At 39.0% G+C, this 26,275-nt stretch overlaps 1 protein-coding gene across 4 annotated transcripts; it reads left to right on the top strand.

The window, feature by feature from the left end:
• On the top strand, window positions 1-26,193 carry TECPR1 (tectonin beta-propeller repeat containing 1). Of its 4 annotated transcripts, XM_050906061.1 has the most exons (25): window positions 1-58; window positions 2,785-3,017; window positions 4,717-4,899; window positions 5,414-5,536; window positions 6,217-6,342; window positions 7,855-8,029; window positions 8,126-8,226; window positions 9,700-9,801; window positions 10,199-10,344; window positions 11,211-11,737; window positions 12,591-12,736; window positions 13,687-13,842; window positions 14,369-14,518; window positions 15,154-15,311; window positions 16,608-16,735; window positions 17,026-17,128; window positions 17,823-17,919; window positions 18,327-18,406; window positions 18,735-18,791; window positions 19,976-20,150; window positions 21,363-21,498; window positions 21,845-21,937; window positions 22,669-22,775; window positions 23,239-23,358; window positions 24,047-26,193. In XM_050906061.1, exons 2-25 carry the CDS (start codon window positions 2,787-2,789, stop codon window positions 24,242-24,244), a joined length of 3,618 nt encoding a protein of 1,205 aa, XP_050762018.1. In that variant the 5' UTR covers window positions 1-58; window positions 2,785-2,786; the 3' UTR covers window positions 24,245-26,193. The 4 variants fall into 4 exon arrangements, with proteins under 4 accessions (XP_050762018.1, XP_050762021.1, XP_050762019.1 ...); XM_050906064.1 differs by lacking the exons at window positions 19,976-20,150; window positions 23,239-23,358; window positions 24,047-26,193 and having other exon boundaries at window positions 22,669-22,727; XM_050906062.1 differs by lacking the exons at window positions 22,669-22,775; window positions 23,239-23,358; window positions 24,047-26,193 and having other exon boundaries at window positions 21,830-21,870.
• The last annotated feature ends 82 nt before the right edge of the window (window positions 26,194-26,275 follow it).

Consider the following 26,275-nt stretch of genomic DNA (forward strand, 5'->3'; position numbering starts at 1 on the left):
TGCCCGCGCGAAAAAGCAGCGTGCGCCCTCCGCTCTCTGCACGTCGGATTGTTCCCAGGTATCATTTACGCTTTGTTAAGTTTGTAAAGCGCTTTGAGATCCCCGCGGATATAAAGCAGTGCATGCATGGCTTTATACGAGTATTGGATAAGCTTGCCAAGCGTGTTCGTTTGAAATGGAGGTAAAGCTCGTCTGTGCGCATTTTATCTTGGAGCACGTTACGTCCTGTGGTGGTTCACCCCCGCGGGCGCCTACGTGAGATCCTGCCACCGCCAAGGTCTGAAGACAGGGGCACGTCCCCTCTCTCCTGAGGAACTTCATTACTTTTATAATATGCAATGACTTGGATATTTTTCTTGAATTCTAGAGCAATCAGTGTTATGCCAGGCAGCTGGAAATTTTAATTAACAACATATCATCTTAATTTAAGTAGTTTTAGTTCTATCAGGAATTACCTGGCTGAACTAAGGGATGAGGAAGAATTTAGCAGGTGTGGATCTGATTTCTACCAGTCCCCTGAGAATACTAAGCAACTTCTGCATTCACTGAAATGCGTGTGAGCCACAAGTGCTGAGCATCCTTCAAAATCAAGCAACATGTCGTCTTCTTCTGCAGCACAACCAGTGCAAAGGGGCCTAAATTGAAATCTTAAAAGTAGTTTATAATCCCAAATGCATTTGGGATTTTCCCATGATTCTCTAAACATTCCGTCTCAAAAGTTCAGAAGAAAGAATATGCAGAAACTCTCACTTATCTTGGCTGCCTTGAGTATTTTAATCCAGTTGCATCTGCCTGGCTTATTTTAATTCTGTCCCATCTATATTTTTCCTAACTTCCTAATCTTTGGAACTTTCACTACCTTTTTCTGAACTGTTCCAGGTACTTTTCTGCCTGCCTGGACTGTCATTCCAGGTGCAGGCCTTCATTTGTGTATTTGCCCACCTTTAACACGCCCAAGCATCGCTTTTCTTTATTATCTGGCTAGGTAGATATCTTCATTGCATTATCCATAATGCTTCCTTTACTCCAGACTCCCTGGCATTCTTGTTGCTTAAGATTAAATGCGTAATGTTTTCCTCTGTTATAAAGACTGTTTTGCAGAATTTTAAGTGCTAATACCGAAAGGCTTATTTTCATGGCCTTTATTTTCCCAGTATTAGACACATTATAATTTTCACCTCATCTTCACTTTGTTCCTTTCCATTTTTTCCATATTACGTCCTTCTGTACTATCCTACTTTTACTAACATAGAAAGGCAGGTTATAAAGAAGAGAAATGGCTGGTCCAAAAGCGGACAAAGGCAGTAATACATGCCTTCATACTCCCAGCAATGACGAAAAAAAAAGTCAAAACTAGAGGATTCATCATAGTTATGCTGCCACAACTACTAGGAGAATTTTGCTCGTGACCTTCCCCTGCCCTTGCTCGTTCTCTGCTGCTATAAATTTTCTTCTCACTGTTACCTGCTAGTCACCTGGTGGATCCAGGTTTTTAGGTACTTAGCAGCAGCAGTTCTAGGAATCAAAGAATTCTGAAACCTCCTCCCTGGGATCCCATGTGAATTTACTGTGCTGTTCTTCGACACTGGCCTAGCTGTTTCCAGGTTCTCTACCGTTTCGCCTCCACCATTCAAATACACCGTACAGGTTAGTCCCTCTGTACCACTGCTTATTATCAGTCAGAAAGCAGGCAGGCAAGTCTCCTTAGGCTCTTGTGTTGAGAGCACAATTGCCGTTTGGCAATGAAGAAGCAGTGTTCCACGCTGACTCCAAGCAAGGATTCCTCTTTTCTTTCATTGTGTTGGATCTGAGTCCTCTTTTCTACCTTTCCCCTCCTGGTCTTCCACTGCATAGTTAATAGAACTGGAGGCAAAGTTCAAAATACTCATCAGTAGTTCTGACTGTCAGACATACAGACCAACTGAAATTTGTTCAGTTTAATGACACCCAGAAGGCCAAGTGACAGAAATACGCTGGCCTTTCTTGACATCTAAAAGGACTGGCGTACCGCTACCTCACATAAAATGCTGACCCCTCCATGAAGGGTAGGGCTGCAGTGCCCAGAAAATGGCAGGTTATTAAGTGATAAAACTGGAATGGAACTCAACCGGGTCTCTGCTGTCAAACCATGCTCTATGTATACTTAAATAAATATCGCACCTATGTATATTAAATAAAGATCAGATCCCAAAGTGGTCACCAGAATGCTTTGGAACAGGTTTCCTGGCAGCAGTAGGTAATATGTCCATGGATTAAAACTAGATGTGTGCTTATGGAGACGCTCCCTTTCACATCTTTTCCTTTGTGTAGCTATGTTGGCATACTCCAAGAGGAGGCTGAGAAGGAGATACCGTAAGATATCATGGCTTTGTGGAACTGAGATGAGCAGTGCGTGTAGCACCACCAGCATTACCAGCTCTTGAGAGCAAAGCCGCCTGCTATAAAATGGTCCGTGCTACTTCATCTCACTTCAGTGCTGACTTCTGTCCTCAGCCTGCCCAAGCTGTCCTATTAATGTTGTGAGCTCTTGTAGGATGGACAGTAGTGTGCGGGTAGCAAAGTCTTTCACATGGCTTTTCAGAGCCATCTAAGAGGTGTAACTGCACAGCTCTGACTGAAAGAGATCCGGCTGCCAGCTTTGCATGGGCTCTTTTTAAAAGATCGTTCTTTACATCTTTATTTAATTTGACTGATGATGGCTCAGAGCAGGACAGATCTACAGTAGGTTCAAGATCCATTTTTTAAAACTGTCATTTCCATTAATACCTCCTTTTTGCCTTTCAGACATGGCCATGCCCAGTTCCCTTCTGTGGGCCGTTGACATTTTTGGGAGGGTTTACACTCTGTCTACTGTTGGCCAGTACTGGGAGCTCTGTAAGGACACACAGCTGGAATTCAAACGGGTCTCTGCTGTCAAACAGTGCTGCTGGGGAATAGCCTGTGATCATCAAGTATACACCTATGTGTTATCAGGTGACGTTCCTATTAGATACCAGGAAGAAACCTATGAGAATCAGGTATGACGTGTTACGGGTACCTCTATCACACTGCCATGTGTTTGTCAGAAAGGAATGATAGCAAATCCATACATCAGCTGTCTCTGCATGTTTTTCTCACAGGAAGATTGGTTTTATTTGTTTTCATTTTTTACCTGATGTTTCTGAAGAATATATATGTACCAAGTAGCAGGTTTTTCTTTTAATATTTTAATTCCCAAAGGAAGCTTATACTTCCCTGCTCTTACCAAAAGCAACACCAGTGTGTACTATGGCCTGTTTTACGCAAGCCATTTCAGACTGGAACATTCACCCTTTTCACCTGATGTTTTTCTTTCCTTAGTGACAAATACACAATCCTCTTAAGAAAATGTCCAGTGTAACTTCCAGGCAGCAAAGATACATTATCAGAAATATATTATTCTTAAGAAAATGCTATTTTGTAGTGTTTCAAAGACTTCCCTAATAAAGGCATAACTCTCCATTAAAGTTCAGTGTTTCCAGCTTTTTTGCATAGAAGTGTTAAGATGATCCTTCCTATGTGATGTACTTCAAAAGAATGTCTTTAAAATAGTATATTAAAGGAAATTTATCTATTTTGTTTTTAAGTTAACCAAAAGTTATTTGAGAGAGAAAACAGAAGGATTTTCTTGAGCACATTTCTCTGAATTCTAATGGGCAATGGGATAAATATAAGTTGGGAAAAGACATTAACTTATCTGCATGGGTAAAAATACAACAAATTAATTTTATACATTATTTAACATTGATACAACTTTCCAGCCATTTAAGAATGTTCCTTCTGTTATGTAAACGTGTTCTTTTAAAATGCAAAACTTCAAATTTTATTTTGTTTTTAAAAAACTTTTGTTTTGTTTGTTCTAGGCTATGAAAAATGGAAAACAAAATACTAGAAAGCACAAAAGGAAATATTCTTCAAGAGCTAACAAAGATAAAATTAAACTCAAATAGTTTACAGATAATGCGCAAAGCAATTTAGCCAGATTCCTAGTAAAAGTAAATAGTATTTTGCATAAAAATTACAGAAGGATTTTGAACCATTCATTTTCCACGTGCCCTAAAATGTAAGACAGTCTTACATGACAAATTTTGCCAGTATTTCTATAGTAGGTAAGCGTGTGGGGAAAAAAAGAAAAATCACAGCTGCATTGGTGAGAACCTTAGCAAGTTATTTGTTCTGTAACTGATTAAAGCCAGATTTGGAAAAAACCTCCCTTGGTATAACATAAGATACAGGGAAGATTTACTAAGATAGTTATCTTGACATAGTTTGTGGCACAGAAGCTATGCTATTTTTCTCGTGCAGGCAAAATACTAATCATCTTTCTCGTGGGGAGTAGATTAGAGATCCTAAGGCCATCTATACAGCATTATCCTAATGCTGCAGTATCATGGTGCCATACATCACCAAAGAAAAAAGCACTGTTAGTAGTAAAATATGTCATCAGGTGTTCCTGTTTATGTAGCTGAAAATGACTTGGTTGGGACTAGCTCTGCAGTCAGCCCTTCTCTGATACTTAAAAAAGCTTCCTCCAAAGACCATGTTAGGTAGGGGCTTACAGTGTGATCACTTTCTCATTCACCCCAGGAATTTATTCCTCTTCTACTGCAGAAAATAAGAAATATGTCATTTATGACTCCCTGTAGATGTCCAATGAGATGATGTGATCTCAAATAAAATATTTATTATTTCTGGCAGCGCTGGAATCCAGTTGGTGGCTTTTGTGAGAAATTACTGCCCAGTGATCGCTGGCAGTGGAGTGATGTGAGCGGGCTAAAACATCAGCAGCTTGATAGTTTCACACTGCCTTCACCACACTGGGAGTGGGAGTCTGACTGGTATGTGGATGAAAATATTGGAGGGGAACCAACAGAGAAAGGGGTAGGTGAACAATACCAAAAAAGAGATCTATTCTGGGAATCCTTAGTCTGTAAAATAAAAGGCACCTTTATAGAAGTGTAAAAGGTCTGTAAAAATAAAAGGCACTTCCCATAGCAACTTCTTTCTGGGAAATAGCTCAACTATAATACAACACAAGGAAGGATCTTGTTTGAAGGCTTTTGAAGTCTATAGGAGCTTCCGTAGAAGCTTTTTTCTTTTGATCAGGCCACGAAATGCTGGCAACTGGATGCCATTGTTATTTAAGATCTTTACTATGAAGAAAGTAAAATGCTTTACTGTGTCTTGTTTGTTCTGTGTATGTCATGCAGAGGAATTTGGACATGAGTCATGAATCATTCATGGAATTAGCTGATCAGTTAATCAGGGCTGTTGAGACATGCACAGTAACTTCTGCTGTATTTGTAGGAGTGACTCTTGTGCAGAATTGCTCCGAGTTATGATTTCGAGCTTTCCCTTGGTCCTGATTTTCATACAAGAAAACCTCTGTTTGCAGGGCTGGACTTATGCCATAGACTTCCCCAGCACCTACACAAAGGATAAGAAATGGAATTCTTGTGTCAGACGCAGGAGGTGGATCAGATACAGGAGATACAAATCACGGGACGTTTGGGCAAAGGTTCTGGATATCTTTTAAATATTAAATAAACTGATTTTCTGAAATAATCAATTATAAGTGCAGGGAAATTCATTTTTTATCACTGCTCTGTAGGCTGAACCTGGATTCCTTGACTTCCAGTTTGTAATTCTTGGAAGCATAAATGGAAGGCTGGGATTTTTCATAGAAACCTGTGGTAATAAGGTGCCAAATCTTGTGGTAATGCAGTTGGAGATAGATGCTCAGCTCCTTTGCAAATTTCACACCAACTTTTTAACTTCCTTTGGTTGTTTGACAAAGTACTCTCTCTCGAGGCGGCACCTGTCTAGCATCATTCATCAGCTGTGTCCTTTATCTGTATGAATAAGTGTTCTTTAATAATTGTTGTTCCATTCTAAGAATGTACAAAAATTGTAATTTGTGATGTTCCAGCTTTCCAGTTCAAAGAACGTCTGTCTGTATGCACTGTTCTGTGAGTAAAAATCTCCTTTAGTTAGGGGATGAAACACAGACTTCGTGCTGCTTCAGCAGCGTTTCCCCTCTCTCTGCGTATAGCAGCCTTGAATAAGAGGAAGAATCTCCATGCCTAGGCACTTTAGTAAGCGATACATAAACCAATCTGCAAGAAACAAGTTAGGCCACCAGCCAAATCACCTGTTTGCAGTGTCTCCTCTTCTCAGTCTTCCTTCTCTTTGTTTCAGATTGTATCACATGATGATCCAGATCAGTTGCCAGATCCTTTCAATGACATCTCCATTGGAGGATGGGAGATCACCGATGAGCCTCTGGGCCGTTTATCAGTATGGGCCGTTTCTTTACAAGGAAGGGTATGTGCATGTTCCGTAAGTTTTCTAATATAAATCACTACTGAAAAGGAGTTAAACAGTTTTAAAGCAAGGCAGGTTTGTTATTGTCTTATGTTGGTACGGAAATACGCTGTTTGTGCATCTGGCAGAGGATGTAGAAGCTGCTTTGGGACTACATTATGTGACAACTTGTGCTGTAAATTGAAAGTCTTAATATCTCATAGGGTTGCTGTTTTATGGAAGCCTTAAACGTCTATGAACAGGTGAATCTTAAAAACTTGGGCTGAGTAATGTCTTATATCCTGAAAAATGCCCAGAATGCAGACTATGGCACTGGTAACAAAGAGAAGGAGCCTTAAAACCGGAAAGATTCTTGCAGAGCATTGTGTCATGTCTCTGTGATGGAGAGTCAGGAATGATTCAAGAGTTTACAAAATGGTTTTCTAAGACTTATTGATCAGAAAATGGTAACCTCCTTGGCAGTGTGGAATCCAGCTCTGGAATGTTTTCTATTTATTTTCTATTGAAAACTATACATCTTTCTTTTTTTTGTTTGTTTTTAGGCCTACCATAAGGTGTCTCCTCTTTTGCTCAGTGCTGTAAAGATTTGATTCTTGGTTTCCTTCCTTCATCCTTACAGCATGTATCTGACATTCCTTTGTCTCTAGACAATTTCTAACTTGTGGTCTCACAGGGAAGAATGTGATACTTTTAACAGATAGCCTGAGATTTCAGTCACACTTGGCACTGTCTGGATAGGCAAGCAATCTTGGTTAAATGGTTTAAAATAAAATTCCCTATGCCTCATACTTCCCAGTAATAAGTGGCAAGCATCCCACTCTACAGGCTTACTTGACTGACATTGTAAAATGCTTTCATTTCCCAAGTAAAAGTCCCCAGAGAAATAAAGTATTTCTAAAAATGAGGCTTTAGCTCTCAGCAGTCATGTTTTGGAGCACTCATACGACTACCACAGAATGCTTTCTATATTTGACCTTCCTATTTTGACTGTGATCTATAGAAAAGCACACAGACAGTAGGACCAAGACTAGCAAATGGACTGGATATCACTGAAAGCTGCACAGAGAACGGAATTTTTTACTCATATTGGGGCAAGCTCTGCTCAGTGAAAGTGAGGTCGGGCTATCATCTAACAATAACATTTTTGTGTTATATATTTGTTTATTCTTGGTTTATATAACATGCCCTGAAATGCACTGAAATGTTTTTTAAATGTTGAAATATACACAGAACTTGTAGCAATAGGTTACTGTACCCAATCCAGATTTGCTTCCATGATAAAAGCTAGTCTGTAGAAAAGCCTCCTCCCTTAGTACATAAGGAAATAGTCTTCAACTGCATAATCAGCATCAAAAAATACCTTTAAAGGTCAGAGTGCATACACTGCATAAAAAAATCGTGTTGTTAAAGGAGGACTGTTCTTTCCAGTTTGTCTTCATGCTTGTCTCAATGGTTTCATTGTTGTAGTGATATTTTTCTAAGTTTTATTTGCTTTTTTTTAAACTTGTCTAGGTATGGTACAGAGAAAACGTCTGCCATCACAATCCAGAAGGTTCCATGTGGTCCTTAATCACCACGCCTGGTGAAGTCGTACAGATCAGCTGTGGACCGTATGACCTCCTTTGGGCAACTCTTTGGGAAGGGCAAGCTATTGTGAGAGAAGGAATTGATAGGAATAACCCTCAAGGTAAAGTTTGTTAAATTTAGCTGGAAACCCCTTTGATTTGTGTAGTGTTGAATAAGAAACTAACCTACAATGCCTTCTGGGTTTCGTTTCTTGCAGGAATTTCCTGGAGTATTGTGGAGTCTCCAAGCTCTGAAAATGGGATTATGCATGTCTCTGTGGGTGTTGATGTGGTGTGGTGTGTTACAAAGGATAGAAAAGTAAGAGGTGTCATGCTCTGGTTCTGGTTTTTTTTCCTTCCCTTTTTCTATCTGCTTTTCTCTAACAGGCATGTAACTTTCATAGGAAACATTGGTGATTTGGACTCACTGTCCCCATGGTTTGGGGAATTCTAGTTCCCCTTGCTGTTACGGGAATGCTCTGTGGTTTGTGATATACATAGTTGCATTTAATTTAAGGAGGACTTTGCTTTTCTCTTGGAATTTTCTAAAGCCAAGTCAGACAGATGTGGTAGGTGGGTGGGGATGTTGGTGGGGATGTAATAAGGGGCCTACTTTCTAGGGGATATTAAGCATCGAAATTGAAGGGACTCCTAGCTGCTCAGTCTCGTTTCCACGTGGTCTGAAGGTTACATCAAAAGCGGCATGGGGAATATTTTCATCTACACTTTTCTATATGATCCGATCTTATCTTCCTACTGTAACTGTTCCCTCTTCTTCATCAGCCTTTTAATGTAGTTTTTTTATATTTATTAAGTGACATATCTGTTATGTGTATGTGTGATTACTTTCTTACTGGGGTTTTAACTTAGAGTCATAGAATCATAGAATATCTCAAGCTGGAAAGGACCCATAAGGATCATCGAGTCCAGCTCCCTGCTCCTCACAGGAAGTCTTGAAAGTCTTGAAGTCTTGAAGAATGTACTAGAGTGCTCTTGTGCTGGTTGCAATCAAATCCCTTCATATTGAATTCAAAAACATAGATTAATTCTGTGCATGTATAGCAGTTTTAAGTAAATGAGTTACTACTTGTCAACTGAGCCACGGTAACAGATTGTGTCCAGCCCGGTCCCTCTGCCAAATAAAACCACTATAATAAATGTAGATAAGCTAGCATGTTTTTCTTCAGATCTGCCACAGGGTAGTCAAGTACACTGTCTGTTATGTGATTGAACCAACAACTTCTAAAGTAGCTGCTTGCCACTATATGACTATATGCTAAATAGAGATGGAAATTTTTCCAGGTACCCAGCCCACAGACACTTTCAGATTGGTAAAAAGTAATCTAAGGGGAGACAATTTAAAGAGATGTACCACTGAAAAGATCCTTCTGACAGTTCCCTCCGTCAGCCCTGCTTCTAGGGTCTGAACACGAGAACACTATTTAGAAGCCCATTCAGAGTGACCAAAAATAGCCTACAGTTGACATGTAATAGAAAGTATTTTTCCAATGGCAGAGAAACTAACTCTCACAGAAAGTCATCACAAGAAGTCTCCTTGTGGGCTGTTCTGGCTGTAGATGGTCAGAAGGACAGGCAGTCTGGGTACTATTAAGAGAATTATTTTATCTTTACCTGATAAAGAAAAAGAATCAAGGAGGTAAGTGACTTCTTAAGGCAATGTGGCAAGTCAGTATTAGAGATTAAGACTAATCCACTAAAGAACTAAATTCCAGCTGTCTGCCTGCTAATGCAGAAGGAGCAAAATTTAGACTTTTTGCTGTTGCTGTTGTAGGTGTGGTTTAGAAGAGGAGTGAACTCACATAATCCTTGTGGAACAAGCTGGATTGAAATGGTTGGAGAAATGATGATGGTAACTGTAGGCTTAAATAACCAGGTAAGACAGCTGTATACCAATTATGAGGATATTTATGTTCCCCTTTGTACAGGCAGTATTCGCATGTGGTGGGGACTGTCAGCAGTGCCAATATGGACAGATGAACAAGAGGTCCATGTGCTTGAACTGCTAGGAAGGAATGCGTGGCTGAATTCTTCACCAGAAGATGAACAGTCAGCATATCTCTTGTGTGGCACATTCAGGTGCAAACAGTTTTCTCTTGACAGTACAGAATTTTATACTGCATCTACAGTATCAGCATTAAGGAAGAACACAAAAGGGAAACTCTGTGTCCAGCAGATTTTTGTGCTGTATTTTCCACCACCGCATGTTTTTTGTAGCTCATACCTACCTGCGTTCCATGCCATTTCCTTCACCAAGCCCTTTCCTTCCCTAGGTCTGGGGAATTGGCTGCGATGACAGAGCAATTTATTTTCGTCAAGGTGTCACACCAAGCGAGCTTAGTGGGAAGACATGGAAGGCAATTGTATCTGGCCGAGAGAGTGACAGATCTCAGACCGGGAGCTCAACAAGTCTGCTCAGGTACTTAGTAAAATACCTGCTCGAGAGTTTGTACGCCAAGAGTTTCAATGCTAGGAGATATTTCTTTACATTCACACGGTACAGACAGGGAGGAGCGGGGAAAGCATCTCTAATCATTATGTATGCCAAAAAGCATTTGCCTTTTTTGCCATTAAAATTAACAATAAGCAGCAGTTGTTGCACTCGGAGTAGAAACTGAAGCTCCCACTTTGGAATTCACTGCATGCTTGCAGTAAAGCGTGTTTCTCTGGGCTTTACTATCACCATGTGGAACTAGTCTCTAATAAGAGAAAACGTTACCTGTGAAATATCATGAAGGAGTGTCAACTCTACTTAGGAATTAACCTTCTCCTGAGTGTCACTGTACGTTTCCTTTCCTAGAGAGATTAAATCAGTAACTCCCTGCTGACTGCTGGCCTCTTGGCTGTGCAAGACATGCCAGTGAAGCTGGGAGTGCTGCAGAAGCTACCTGTTTGAGTCGGAGTGTGCTCTGAGTAGAAGCCCCCTCTAGCTAAGACAAAAATCATAAAGTTAATAATGGGCTTTAAAAAATGCTATTCATTATTTCATATCCAGAAAATGTGATGTTGTATCAGTGTTTTCCTGAAAGTTGCAGGCAGCCAACACCACCAATTGTTTGAAAAGATCGATGAAATATCTTCCTATGTTTCAGATTTACTAGAATGGTCTGCCAGATTTGTGTTAGACTCTTTTCCCTTGATGATAGAGTTTGACCTTCAGAAAAGAAGTCTGCTGTTTCTCTCCTAAAGCTGAAATACTAGGTTGATTTCTGTTTGTCTGTGGTCTCAGGCCTGTGCTAATTTATAATGCTTTGAATGATAATTAATTATCTATTTGTCCTTCAGTGCTGGCTGTTTCTTTACTGATGATATTCAGAACCAAACAAACACGATCATTCAGGGTGATGCAGATACCTCCTCCGATACAGAGCTTCCAAGTGTACCCATGAACCTTGCCAACACCCCCCCAACGGGAGCTGCAGCCAGCAGCAGTGGTAATGGCACAGGCAACCAGACAGCAGAAATACGTGCAAATTTGACTGTGGATCCTCTGGACTCTGATGAAGGAGAAGCCACTGTTGCTTTGACTAATAATGAGAAAGCTAATCTTGACATGCATAAATCTTCTGCAAACCCAAATCCTTCTGCAGAACTGCAGTGGACAAACATTGACTTGAAGGAGGTCCAAAAGCATCCAGTCCTCTCGGTCAGCACCTTTGCAGAAACATCCAGCCTGTCTTCCCTTGGCATGTTCTCAGTGGGAGCTGAAGAACAGTACGGCGCCGATGAGCACCCACTGTGGGCCTGGGTGTCTGGGGGAGGCTGTCTTGTAGATTTGCACAGCCCATTGAAATGGTTCACTGTTCTGTCAGGTACTATCCAGTCACCACAACAGACCCTAATTCCCAATGCTCTTTAAGAAAAATGTTGGTTTGTTTTTTTTCTGAACAAAACCATGGTGCAAAACTTCTGATAACGCATTTACTCTTATTGCAGTTTGTTAATATGCTCCGTGTCTGAGGATAGTGCTGCATGTATTTAGCTGTACAGCACTTTGGGATTGAGATATATGAATGTAAAGGTGATATTTTCTCTGAGTTTCTGTAAGAATTTTGTAAAATAATCTGTGCTGGATCTGCATGTCATTTTTAATTGCACTGAAACTGCAACTTCAGGCAAAACCCATAATATCACTGAATAGTAACTGAAAGCAGTGAAAAGGGCTCTCTTGAGAGATGCAGATGCCACAAATAACTGCCTCGCTCCTACTATTCCGACAGACAAGGATAAGATAGAGAAATTACTTAGAGGCATTGTGAATGTGAGCCCAGCTGACAACTGGATGGCGTTAGAATTTAGGTTCTTGAAAGACAGTGGAATATAATCATATTTTCAAAATAAACCATGAACTGTGGCATCCCAGTATCTAATAAAGTGTAACTCTTAATGCATTGTATTACCTAATTATCTTGCAGTTCAGTGACGAAACTCCCATTTTTACAAGGTTATGGCTTTGAAAGATTCTATATAATCATCTAGGGATCCCATTTCTATGCATCATTTACAAAGTTTGGCTGTAATATGTTGATTCCAAAGTATAATAATTAGAAAAATTGTGTTAGACTGGGTTGATTCAGTCCAGTGTTCAAAGCAGCATTGTGTTTTACCTTTCACAGAACTGTATTCAAAGCTCACTGGAGTTTGTTGGGTTTGGTTCTGTTCTAGGTTTGTCATCCTCTGTGCAATCTCTATCTCTGTCTATCACTCCAGCACAGACAGCAGCGTGGCGAAAGCAGATTTTTCAGCAGCTCAGTGAAAGGACAAAGCGGGAACTGGAGAATTTTAGGCACTACGAACAGGCTATTGAGCAGGTAAGCAGTGAGGACACTTATTTCTTGTCTACTAAACACTTACATCTATTGGTACTGGGCATCAGTAATACATTTCTGATGTACTGATGTGAACTTACTGTCACTTTATATTCTTGTCCTTATTTCTGTCTATGACAACTTTCCTGGATTATCACTGTCTGAGGTCCCTGTGGGAAACTAGCAGCTTATCAAACATGGAGCAGCAATCTTTATCTAAAAACGTTAGCTGATAGTTTTGTATAGGAGCAAACAAGGCATTGGTCAGCATTATTAAAGTACACTGAAACCTCAACTCCACAGAGAAATGTTTGCAACAGTGGAACATTGTTTGAATTATTCCACCACAAGATGAGGCTTTTTAATTGAAACAGTGACTCAAGTAGGTGAACTTTCCCTCTCTGTGACCGTGAAGGGATTCATGTAACTTGCATAAATAAAACAATGATGCAAATGTCAACAGCAGCACTTTTGTTTGATGTTCCCTTTGTTATGACTCCTTGGCTCTTTTCAGATTCATTCACATTTTTGGTCCCTTCATTGCTAATTGCCAAATGACATCTGGAATTCATTTGATTAAAAACACTTGGAGTCCAGGGGTTTAATCAAGTTTAAAAAGATTATTTCAAAAGCCTTTGAAGTCCAAACAGAAGTTGTGTTATAACAGGAGCACACTAGAGTTAATTAGTATCTGTGTGCTACTGCATTCTTGCAGAGGTAAAATGTTAATACTGTTGTACACATGCCATTTCAGTGCCTTTCTACCCAGTTTTGTCAGTTTTCATTTTGTCTTCAGCTTCCTGAACACTCTGGTATACTCTGTGTCAGAATTAACTGATAAGATACAGACTAACCTGCAGCAGAGATTTCTTGTGGTCACAAAAAATAGTATTTGGGAGAAAGAAAGAGTCATGCAGTTTCCTTACTCCTGTAAATTTGTGTTTGCATTGCAGTCAGTTTGGGTTAAAACTGGGACCTTGCAATGGTGGAGGAATTGGAAGCCTCATAAATGGATGGATGTTCGAGTCGCACTTGAGCAGTTCACTGGGAGCGATGGAATGCGCGACAGCATCCTGTTCATCTATTACATGTATCATGAGGAGAAAAAGGTGTGTTCAGCTTGAGACCCTTGAGAGAGTTGCATCTGGCAAAGGAAAACCTTTGAAGGGAAAACAGTTTTCTTAAGGGAGGCAAATTATGGTATGCTATTGTTCTAAGTTTTGGGAACCAATTCAAATGTAGCCCAGGGTACTAGCAAATTGCAAGCTTTTCTAAGCTGTAGCTACGTCAATGCTATGTCAGAAATACCCAGTCAGCAACCATCCACATTGCTTAAACCATCAGCTTTGCACTAATTAGGAAGTCTTTTGGAAGTTCAAAATGTTCTTCACTGTGAAGAAAGAGCCAAGCTTGGCTGGCCAGGGTCTTCATAAATAGGGTTAATGCATATGGGCAGTAGGAGTCAGAGGTAGTGCAGGACTGGCAATTGAGTCCCATTCCTTCTGCACCAAGAATTGATTCTTTGCTATCCTTGGCAGGAATGCCTCGTTCATTGTCCTGAAGTGCAAAAATGCCAGCTCCGAGGAAGGTATATCTGAGTTTGCCTTAGTCGCAATTTTTTTTCTCTTCTCTTAGTATATCCACGTGTTCCTGAATGAAGTCACTATTATAGTTGAAGTTCTGAATGAAGCCAAACACTCCTTTGCACTGTATACATCTGAAAGGACAAAGCAGCGATGGCCAATCCGCCTGGCAGCCACAACAGAGCAAGAAATGCATGACTGGGTAATTCTGTGAATTTCTCATTTCAAGCTGGCAATATCTGAAATAAAACATAAAAGCTAGTCTCTGAAATCTCGGCATTAAATTTACAGTATCTAGGCTACTTACCTGTTTTCACAATTTAGGTATTTAAAAAGTCTGTTCAAACTTATTTAGAGGCACCTGAGGCTTCCTGTCTCCTCTGGAGTTTGCACGCTTTCTGATGCTGCAGTTATCCACAGTAAAACCAATACTGTTTTTCCTTCCCTTCCTATCTCTGGATATAGATTAGGCTACAAATGAGTTAGGAGTTTAATTCAGTCTATTCTTCTGCACTGGTAGAAGAACTGTTATCTGTTGTCACTGTTGTAGAGAGTCTTATGTATAGGCAGGCAGGCATACATACACTGAAGCAGTGGAAAACCTGAAAGATACTTCATAATGATCAGATACTGCAAACCACATTAGTTCCAGTGATTGTGTTAATAATTTCTAAAATGCTGAATTCTGGTGCCTTTGAGAAAAAGCTGCTAATTCACTTTGCTGATTTGCAAGAACCTGCAAAGGTAAAACTTCATTTTGTAATACTGAAGCATCTATGGAAATTTTTATTCTCACTGTAAATGGAAGCTTTTGGTTCTCTGCTTCTTGTTTTGTAGCTGTCTTTGCTGAACATGTCGTGTTGTGAAAGCAGACGGATTCAAGGCCCTCCTTCTCACCATGCCATTTGGTCAGTTACTTGTAAGGGAGACATCTTTGTTAGTGAGCCAAGTCCTGAACTGGAGGCTGGACCACACCTGATGCCATGTGATCAAATGTAAGAGGTTTCAGAAGCTGTTCTTTCTGCATGGCATGCCATCCAGCAAAGACTGTCTTTCACGTCAAGTCAGTGGCTTTGATGGGCTGTTGGAGTGTATAGTACACTGCAGATGTCTGTCAATGACAAAGTTAATGGCTGCCTTCATATTCATAAGTACATCTGAAGAAATTCAACAAATCGTATTTTAATTCTTAGATGCTGGAGCTATTCATGCGATTTCAAAAGCCTTTCTCATTGAGATCCCGTGTTTTTGTGATTGCATCTTTAATGCCATAATTATTTAAATTAAGAGATAGCCTAGACTAAAAGTAAACCTAATCACTGTAATTGTAATGTAATTTGAGCTTTCAGTTTTATCTGAGTCAGGAAATCTAAAATTCTCAGTCCTCCATAGTCACTACAGTCCAGGAGCAGCTCCTTTACAGTTTCTATTACAACTATGAAAATACAGTACTGCAAACTCATCAAGCAAAAAAATACCAGCCTCAGAACTGGTGGGTTAAAGGCCAATCTTCAATTTAAAAAAAAACCCTAGTTTCAAGTTAGTTGCACAAAGTGTCTTTGAATAATACCTGAGAAATCCTTTAGTCCTTTTCCTTCGGGGTAGAGCACCTTCAACATCTGGCAAATCACAAAGCTGATGCGCTCCTGCATCTTAGTTTGGGGGATCTGTGACCTAGATGATCTCCTGCCATTCTGATAACTAAAATACCCTTCTGCAATCTCTTTATTTTCCCCGTTCTTCCCCAGAAAAGTACCATGGCCAGCTGGCTGTGTAAAGCCCCAGAAAAGGATTAACCTGCAAAGATTAGGAGAATAGGAAGAATTAAAGCCCTTGTTTTCACCAAGCTCCGTAGCAAATATATAAATCATTTGTTTTCTTGTTAGATAAAGGCAATTCCTGGATTTAAAAAAAATGAGGATGAAGTTAAAGATGAGGTAGTTGATGGCCACTAAGATGTAAAGATTCTAGCAAGATCATCCTAACTAGTGTTTAAAAATACATATATATAAAAAACACAAGCCATAAAATAAAAGGAAAGTAAAATACTTCAAAGCCTGAAAATTCCAAGTGCAGGCAGATGGGTTCCTTCCAGCTAACTTTTCAGTAGTTGTTCAGAGGGAAATGCTTTCAACTGGCAACTGCCTTCATTTACAGATTGCACACAGGCTGAACAAGTGAGCATATAAAGGTGCCTGTCCTTAAGAGTCTTGAGTTGTAGGAGGGGAAAGCATACGTTCCTGATGGATGTGGTGTAGCGTAAATGTAAAACGTTGTCCTTTTTCTGGCAGGTTTTGGCGTCAAGTTGGAGGTCATCTTCGACTGATAGAGTGCAATAACCGAGGCATAGTGTGGGGCATAGGATATGATCACACAGCTTGGGTTTATACTGGTGGATATGGAGGTGGCTTCATTCAAGGTATGGACGATTGGTCTACTGTGGTGTGCACATTTCCTACTTATCCTCCTGACTGGGTCAGCTATTCCAGCTATTTCAGCTGTCCTTCCTTTAGCCTAACTAACAGGTAGGGTTATACAGTGAACAGGCCACACATTAGGAAGGAATTGGTATTGCAGTTTTATATTTATATTTTCAGCTTAAGAGTGAGAAGTAGGGTAATCAGCAATATTACTGTGGCTATTGGAATTTAAAATGTAGCGTCTTTAAGGTTTAGCTTTACTATAATCCAAATTATTTATTTCTCACAGGACTGGCCAGTAGTGCTGATAACATTTATACGCAGTCAGATGTGAAATGTGTTTACATCTATGAGAACCAACGTTGGAACCCAGTCACTGGATATAGCAGCAGGTTATTTACTCAATTTATTGTATTTATTTACTGTTAATTTTTTACTACTGTCAAATGAAACAAGGGGTTTGTTCTAGCTTTTCAGAATAGTTATTACAATTATACTATCTTCAGTCTCCTCCAACATTTATTGTTAATCATCTCAGATGGAAGGAGCAGTGTTTCTCAATTTTCTAGATTTGTAATTACCCATTCAAAATGCATTTGTAGCAAAACATTACAGATTCGTGCTTTGTGACTGCACAAAGTGTGCCTACTTGCAACATCTTTCATTATTAAGGCCATAAAGCAAAGTTCTTATTAGGATCTATATATTCATATACGTATTGTGCTAAATACATTGGGTCCTTGAATAGTATATTTGAACAGAAGTATTGAAAAAGCATTCACATATATGGGTGTCTATGTCAGAGAAACTTGGGATTCACCTTCCGATTTTAAATAGTAGTGAGGAGTATCACTCTACAGAGGAAAGTTTACATGGTCCTCAAGTTTGGTGTAACTGGAGGCAGTTGTACAGATTCTTTCCCACTATCCTCATCACTCACATGGTATTTCTAAATACAGAGATTAATGACAGAAGACTGATTCGTGTATGAAAGTAGGAAGTGCTACAAATAGGCTTGTCTTCTCTCTCCTTTTGAATTCGCTGTTGTAAATGATCTTGCATTCCTTGTACACTGTTTTACCACAGAGGTCTGCCCACAGACAGATACATGTGGAGCGATGCATCTGGCCTGCAGGAATGTACAAAAATCAATACCAAGCCGCCTTCTCCGCAGTGGTCTTGGGTAAATTTTGTCTTAAAAGTCTTTTTACTAAGAAGGCAAGACTTAGCAAGTAGGATACAAGACTTGGGCTCATGTGACCCAGATTTTCTTCCTGGATTTATCATAGTATTTAACCTTAGTGTCCCCATTTATACAATAGCAATAATCTTCCATAGTCAAAAGAATGTTAAGCATTGAGTGGGATTTTTTGTTTAGTGGGACTTAGACTTCTGTTCCAATCCTTTTCTCTTCAACTGAATTCAAAAGACTTGGGAACCTCTGTATGAATTTATATTGCAAGTATTAGAAGGTTTCTACCAAGTCATTGCACTCCAAAAGGTGGAAGGGAAATAGCGGAAGAGGTCTTTTTTATTATACCTTAGGTGTTGATTGTGCTTGTTATTCTTATTGTCTCCTTTTGACAACAGGTATCCGATTGGTATATTGATTTTAATACTTCAGGTGGAACTGATCGGGAAGGCTGGCAGTATGCAGCAGACTTTCCAGCGTAAGGAGATACCACCTTCTACCTAAAATCCTAGCAGGCAAATGCCATACTTAAGTCCTTATTTCTTCTTGTTTGCTATTTTGCACATTAACTGTGCTTTAACAGGGACAAGCGTGCCTTGATTTCTCCCTTTGTATGGGGATACTAATCCTGAAATTTGCCAGGGAGGTAGGGCAGCAAGGTGAGCTTAGCAAACTATAGTTTCAAGCATTTTAAAGTCAGCAGGCATGTCTGGTGGGCAGATACATAGACAGTGTTCTCAGGCTGGCACTGACATTGGAGATACTCTGAAATCCTCATGAACACCTATTTAAATCTGTTTTGGTAGGTCCTACCATGGTCACAAGACAATGAAAGACTTTGTCCGACGGAGGCGCTGGGCAAGGTGAGGAACTAAGATATAAATAAATGTTTTTAACTTGAATGCTAACTGTTTCCCTTAAAGTCTCCTTTAGTTATGAGGGGAAGAGTCTCATCACCCAATCAACAAAAGCAATAGTGAAGAAACCTGCAATAAATAACCCATCTCCAATAGAGAAACTGATGATCTTTAGCATTATGGCTTTAATTTTAAGCCTTTACAGGTAGATACCCTATTTGATTTTGTGGGATCCGTAGATAAAAGTCAGCTAGTTATTCTCTGTATCTGATTTGCCTTATGGTAAATGATTAAGGAACAGTAGCGTCTAGGTATATTAGTACCTACTGGGTCACTTGTAACAACTGGTAATATGGCTTTTATATTAATAGTTTTAACATACAAGTTCCACATACTGCATAGTAGGCAACAAATAATCCCAACCCCATTTAAGTCACAGTACACTATATTCAGGTGGAACCTGGAGAAGAGCAGACTGCCACTATATTCTAGTCTATTCTGTTAACCAGGGAAAGTCTGTGCATTCACTTTTTCCAGCTTTTCTGTGCTTTCTGTACTAGAGTATCTAACAGCTATGCTAATAAATTGCTGTGAACTTACAGTTATGCATTGTTCTGTTTTATTATTGAGACTACAAGGCTAGTATTTTGTAGTCTAGTATTTCCCAGAATGATCTACCTCCAACTCTTTAATTTAGAGCTGCCTTATCTCTGCCTACCTCAGGATGCTACGTAACTTTCTAACAGGCTCCACCAAAAAATTACTTGTAAAATGATTCCCTTAACCAAGACAGAGGAAGGAATGAACCAGGTGTGGAGTTCTGTCTGGCATGGAATTCTCAGCTTGGGGTCAAATATTCATTATTCAGCTGTTGCCCAGTGAGTTTGAGAGAGCTAGGGAGCAGTGTAGCACAAGCTGCAGACTTCTTGGGTGGCCTTGGTTTTATAAAGTAACTTTTTTTTAAAAAACGGAAGCTTTGAGAAATCAGTAATACGTCAAAATTCAAAACCTGATACAAAACACGATTGATTGTTGTAAACCTCTTCCAAATTAAAAATACTAACACTTATTGTACCTACTTAATGAAAAAGCTTCAAGATTGTTTGCACTGAAGTCAACAACAGACCAGGAAACAAATTCAGTTATAGAAAGTATGTACTTCTGACAGGTTTGGGGTTTTTTTGCTTCAGAAAATGCAAGATAGTCACCAACGGGCCATGGCTGGAAGTGCCTCCTGTTACCCTGTGGGACATCTCCATAATTCCCAGTTCAGATGCAGATGATGAAGAAGCAGTAGCACTGTGGGCAATCAGTGACAAAGGAGATGTGCTCTGCAGGCTTGGAGTGACACAGCAAAATCCAGCTGTAAGGCTCCCTGTTTATTTTTGCTGCTTTATTGATGTATTTAATGTAATTATGCAAGTACATACACACAATCATGCAGTGCCCTCTCTCAAAGCACCTTGTTATTTTTTTCCCTTTTATGTCCCAGATTTGAAAGTCCTTGTCCATCAACTGTAACAGGTTGCTGCCCACATTTCTTATAATAGCGCTTCTCTTGCATAATCTACCTTGGCTTGTGCCGTGTCACTTGCAGGAGCCTCTCTCAGCCCCCGTATATCTTCTTGTGAAGCACTTTACTTCCACTTTCTGCACTAATAGCTTAGTTCCTCTTTTTTTTTTTTTTTTTTAAATTGTTGATAATGTGTATATCCCATTTAAATGAACTGCTGAGGGACAGAATTTCTCTAAAGTATGGTGCCAGTCTAATGCCCGTTGATATCAGTAGAAGTTTGTCCATTGACTTTTCTGGGCCTGGAACTGGCTCTGCTCATTTAAGACAGGTGGGCCTGGACTAAATAACATTTGACTTTTTTTTTATGGACTGGGACAGAAATAATGAGCGAATGTCCAGTAGAGTATGCAGAAAGGAACAAATAGTCCCAGTAACTTCAATAAGAATACTTATTTCTTACTAATAGACACATGCTGAAACACCAAATTAGGGTTGATATGCACTGATTTTAAGCCATATTTACAAGAGGGAAAAAATCTAACAATATACTTTAGTGAAATTTGGAGAAAAACTGCAAGAAGTTGAAAATTTACAGGAATGATTCTTTTTTTCTTCCTCTTCAATCAGTTACAATAGCACAGATCTCTAAGGCACTGCAACAGCAAGAACTGGAATACTGTGTCTGGAATCTGAAGCCCCATATCAGTTGATTTTTGTGAGACTATTGTTCTGTGTAATCAAAACCAAGGGACTATTTAAAAAAAAAAAAAAAAAGGCTCTAGCCCAGCTATTGAGAGACATGTAAGTGCCTAAATTCCAGTGATTTCACCAGAAAAGGCCCTGTTATAGTCCAACATAGCTATTTTCAAAGAGTTATATATCCAAATATCTTTAAGGATCAGGGACCTTGTTTCTGTTCAGTTGTAAAGTTATATAAGAATTATTCTTCAGAATCTTTTTCACTATCTATCTAGGGTTTTTCCCATTTGCCAATAATCAATGATATATTGTTGTGGAATTTTTAACCATTGCTTCACAATTCATCTTCTGGCATTTGTTAGGGAACATCCTGGCTGCACGTGGGAACAGATCAGCCCTTCATTTCCATCTCAATTGGAGCATTTTACCAGGTGTGGGCTATTGCTAGAGATGGTTCTGCCTTCTATCGGGGTTCAGTGTCTCCAAAAAAACCTGCAGGTAACTACTTGTACTTTGTTAGTGCAGTCTTCATCTTATACATTGCGTAAGCTCGAGTACGCTGCCATGTCTGAAAAAGACAAATCTGTTCAGCAGAGTCCTTTCCAATAGCTGTGCAAAACAGTGCATATGAATAATATCCATGTTAATTACAGCAGTTAATTTGCTCTTCACTTGCATGATTTAAAAGTGTGTGTTTCTAAAAACAAGCTAGTAAAAATATATTAAGTGTAATGTCATTCACAGCTTTGTTGCACAGCTATGTATTTCAACTGCAGACATTTCCAAGACTTCTCATACATAATTCTGTTTTCTCAATGTTTTACTCAAGTATTCTGACTTTTAGGTGACTGTTGGTACCATATTCCTTCACCTCAAAAACAAAAGCTAAAACATGTCTCAGTAGGACGAACGTCCGTGTTTGTGTTGGATAAAAATGGTAAGGATTTTTAAAAATTATTTATCAGCGTTACAAAAAATAAATTGGTATACATCAGATTGATTTAAAAAGGAGAGGCTAAGTCAGAGCTTCTGCGGAGAGATTACTGTTGCTCCAAGAGGAGTAATATTTCGTATTCAAAGAGACGGAGTAGGCAGCCCGCTTAATTACTGGTTTTGAAGACTTGTTTTTTGTTGTATCTGATAGTGCCCCAGATAGCAACAATCCAGCATCTATGCTATTACTTTGGGGTGGGGGGAAGAGATAGATGAATCTCAAAGAAGGGAAGTGCATGGAAGGATTTGTCTGAAACCCTAGAACGTGCAAAAGTGAAGAATACCTTCGTGTTGCAAATCATTGCAAGTTAAATAATGAAGCATCCTTTTGTAAAAGAAACACGCCTTTAACACCAGTCTCCTTCAGAGATCTTAATCTCATTTGTTTTACTTCTCTAGCGCATAGTTCTTTATACGAACATTTTTCCCCAAGAAATTTTACAAAACAAAGTAGTTGCTGGTTTCCAGAAAAGTTATAAAGAATAACTATAGAAATAGAAATTCCAGAGTAGGAACTTCATTGTCCTTCACTGTAACACATCAGTTAAAACCATAATGCCACAGAACAAACCCACAGAACACAGAAAGTATTAGCTACTGATTTGTTATGTTGTTTACTAGCACTTTATACAAAGCAGACACCCTGAGCTGTAACCGGGACTATTTATTTTATAGGCAATCTTTGGTACCGGCAAGGTATCACACCAAGCTACCCTCAAGGCTCTACTTGGGATCATGTTTCAAATAATATCCGTAAAATGTCTGTTGGGCCCCTGGACCAGGTGTGTATTAAGCTTGTATCTCATTAGTTCATTAAAAATTATGCTTAACATACTTCTGTAATTGAATTAAATGTTCTTCAGAATTATTTTTGTTTAACTTTATTTATTCCACAAGGTGATGGTCTAAATGCTGGAATCCTGATAGCAAGACAAAAATCATGCCAGTGAAATAGTCATACAGCCAGCCCTTTGCTGTAAAAAGCCTCGTTAATTTTTTTCTTTTTTTTAACAAGACTATTTTATATATTTAATCTCTTTCCTGCCAAGTCTTACTATCTGGCAATGTTTTAATTATAACACTGGTATCTAGTTGTTTGTTTGGGTGTCTCTCTGACTAAATTAGAGCAGTTTTGGCCTACTCAAGATCAAGACTAATTTCTGAAAGTAGTCAGACTTACAATTTTCATGTCTGGGAAGAGCAGCATGAAGAGCACACTTTATTGCCTCTCTTTGCTTTTTTGAGGTCTGGGTGATAGCTGACAAAGTGCAAGGAAGCCATAGTTTGAGCTGTGGGACCGTCTGCCATCGGACTGGTGTTCAGCCAATGGAACCTAAAGGCCTCTCATGGGATTATGGTATTGGGGTAAGTGCTGGAGGTATAATACTGCCTAAAAGTTGTACATCCAAATATCCATGGGCACGCTTAGAAAGGAAAGTGCCATCCTGCTCCAGCTGGCAAGCTTTCTAAAGCTTGCATGTACCTGCAGGAAACTGACCTTTGTTCTTCAGTTTTAGGTTCCTTTTTAAAGTTAATATAATGGGTTATGCAATTATAGCTGGGAAATAATTTATTTGCATTTGGTAAGTATTCATTTTAAATACGTAATTTAAAATTTATAATGGAAAAATTAGTAAAGTAAGTACCATTTTTAAAAAATGGATTCCTTCCGAGTCTGCACATGATTGTTCCTCGTATTACCCTCAGTGTTTTGAGAAACACTATTTCAAGGTTTTGGCCCCTTTTAAGTTGGTGGAAAACCTGCAGTGGCTCTGTTATGAATGCCTGACCCTACTAATCTCAATTCCCTGAAATAAAAATAATCCTCAAGCTTACTACCTATATAGCTCCCTGTCAAGGAGGTATGTTGTGTTGTGTTTTGTTTTGTTTTGTTTTACAAGGAGCCTTTTTTCTGATTCAGCCCAGAGCAGGATTACTTTCCTCATGAAAAAATAGTATAAAACTAGTAGTGTACATAAAGCATCACATCAGATGATACTGTAATTGCAGGGTGATGTTTCTCCTTTTATATTTCTTTATCAATCTTTTACAGGGTGGATGGGAGCACATTACAGTCAGAGGAAATGCAACTGAAGCGTCTAAGGTTGCTATGCATGACACTTCTGAGGAAAACCCTGCAGTATCAAAGGATTTAGAAGATAAGGAGAGTAAAGGGAAAACGGAACACTCTCAAACCCCTCTGATGGTCAGTGAAAGTCAGGAATTGGACAGAAATGCTGTTAATTGTTAAGTTGCTGCCATCTACACGTTGCAAACAAGCAGTAGTCAGTATAATTTAAAAAGAAACTAAATGTCTATTGCCTGGAGAGAAAAACATGACCTTTTTGTGCTACTAATATGTTTTACTGAACTGGAATTTGCAATGGGGTATTTTAAATACTGGTTTCTTCTACTACATCACGTGTAAAATGTGACTTGATAGAGCTAATAGTTTTGTCAAAGCAGGCAAGCTTTTTAGCCACAATGTATTTCTGACCCTTTACCATAGCTGCTACACAACCATACGAATGTGAATATCTTTGCAGGTGATCACTGTATTTACTTTTTTTTTAAATGAATATTACAGTTCCCTTCCCTACTTTTCTCATATTTACATACCTTGCACACTATTCTTTAGATTCATATTTGAGCAGAGATGAAGATGTCATATCAATTTAAATGAATTACAGGCAGTTCCAGTGATTTGCACCACAAACATAACTGGTCCTGATAGTACAAACATGCACCTAACTTTGCTCATGTGAGTCCTGCTTATATAAGCATGTATTTCGGTCATGCTATTCTTGCTCCCATCAGTAAAATTAAATTCTATACAACTCAGCTTAGGGTGCAGTTACCAGTAAGGGCCAATTTTTGCTATCTTTGCTCACAGGGAGCAATACCTTAATCAACAAGTGGAACCACTGCTTTCAGCAAGACTGTGCAGAGAGCACGGTCCTATTCAGTCTGACTAAGAGTGACAAAGTTCATTCTAAATTGTCAGTCCAAATGGTGGCTGATCACGTTTTGTCTCCATCTTAACTGGAACCATGATAATTGAGGTATACAGATGCATACCTAATGAGGTTGGAAGGCACCAGACACTTGAGGAGTTAGGCTGTGTTCCAGATCATTGCAAATTATGCTTTCATAGTATAAAAGACAAGAGGAGGTCTTAAATAAGATTCTGACTTCACAGTGGTAGAAATGCAAAACAACTTCACTGGTAACAGTGGAGTTTGCCAACGTATACTAACATGGGTTCAGAATGAAGCTCTGCTCTTTGTTTTTGGTAAGTGATTGATTCATCCCTTCTTCCAACACGAAACCACTTTTATTGTCAAAAAAAGTTTTTTTCCCTGTCTTACTTGTCATAATTTGACTGTGATGTGAAATTACTATTTGAAATCCAGTCCTTGGGAAGTGCTGAAAAAGCCGCCTCTCCCAATAGCTTCAGGAAGGCACCACGTTTTTCCCTTGGCAGCAGTTTACAATCATTTTTCCTCTCTGCGTGTGACTGTATATGAAGTTATTTTTATATGATGAGCGGTGTGGTGTGGTCTCAGTCCTGTATTTGTAGAAGTAAAATTTATGTTTGCACGTATTTAAAGAATATATTTGGTATTTTAATGCCAAGGAAAGCACTGTTTCCAAGTCCAAATGTGAATGAAGATTCAAGATGCTTTACTGTTTAAAAAAACCTGTTGATCTTTCCAGTATGTGATTATAGATTTCTGGTTTATACATACATTGTGGAAGTACTATAAATAACATGTTTGCATTAATTACCATAATAGGTTTTGCATAACTTGCACAGTATCTTGTCCAAATAAATAATTTTATCAATCATCACATGTATTTTTAGAGAATTATTAGGATTGTATTACTTTCTCTGCACCGTATCAAAAATATTTTTTCTTTTAATAGTGTTTACATATCCAACAATCAAACTGATTTCATATAATAAGCTTTATAATGTACCTTTGCATTTTTCCCTGCATTGCCAAGTTTTACTTACTTTACTGTAAAATGCTGGGTTTAAGTGAACAAAAGATAAATTTTAGGTTGAGTACTAAATATTTGCCTTCTGAAACTATTATTTAGAAAATTATTTAATTTAAAAATATGTCATTGTTACGGCTAGTTAAAATAAGGAAAAGTGACTTTCAGTTGAAACAATTTTGAAAAATAAAAGTAATTTATCAGAAAAAAACTGCTTCTTATGAAATCCCTTTTGGCACGTTCAAGAAAGCAGCACTTTGTAGCAAAGTACCCTTGTGGA

This window comes from Gymnogyps californianus, chromosome 15 (genome assembly GCF_018139145.2).
Source record: "Gymnogyps californianus isolate 813 chromosome 15, ASM1813914v2, whole genome shotgun sequence".
Lineage (NCBI taxonomy): Eukaryota > Metazoa > Chordata > Aves > Accipitriformes > Cathartidae > Gymnogyps > Gymnogyps californianus.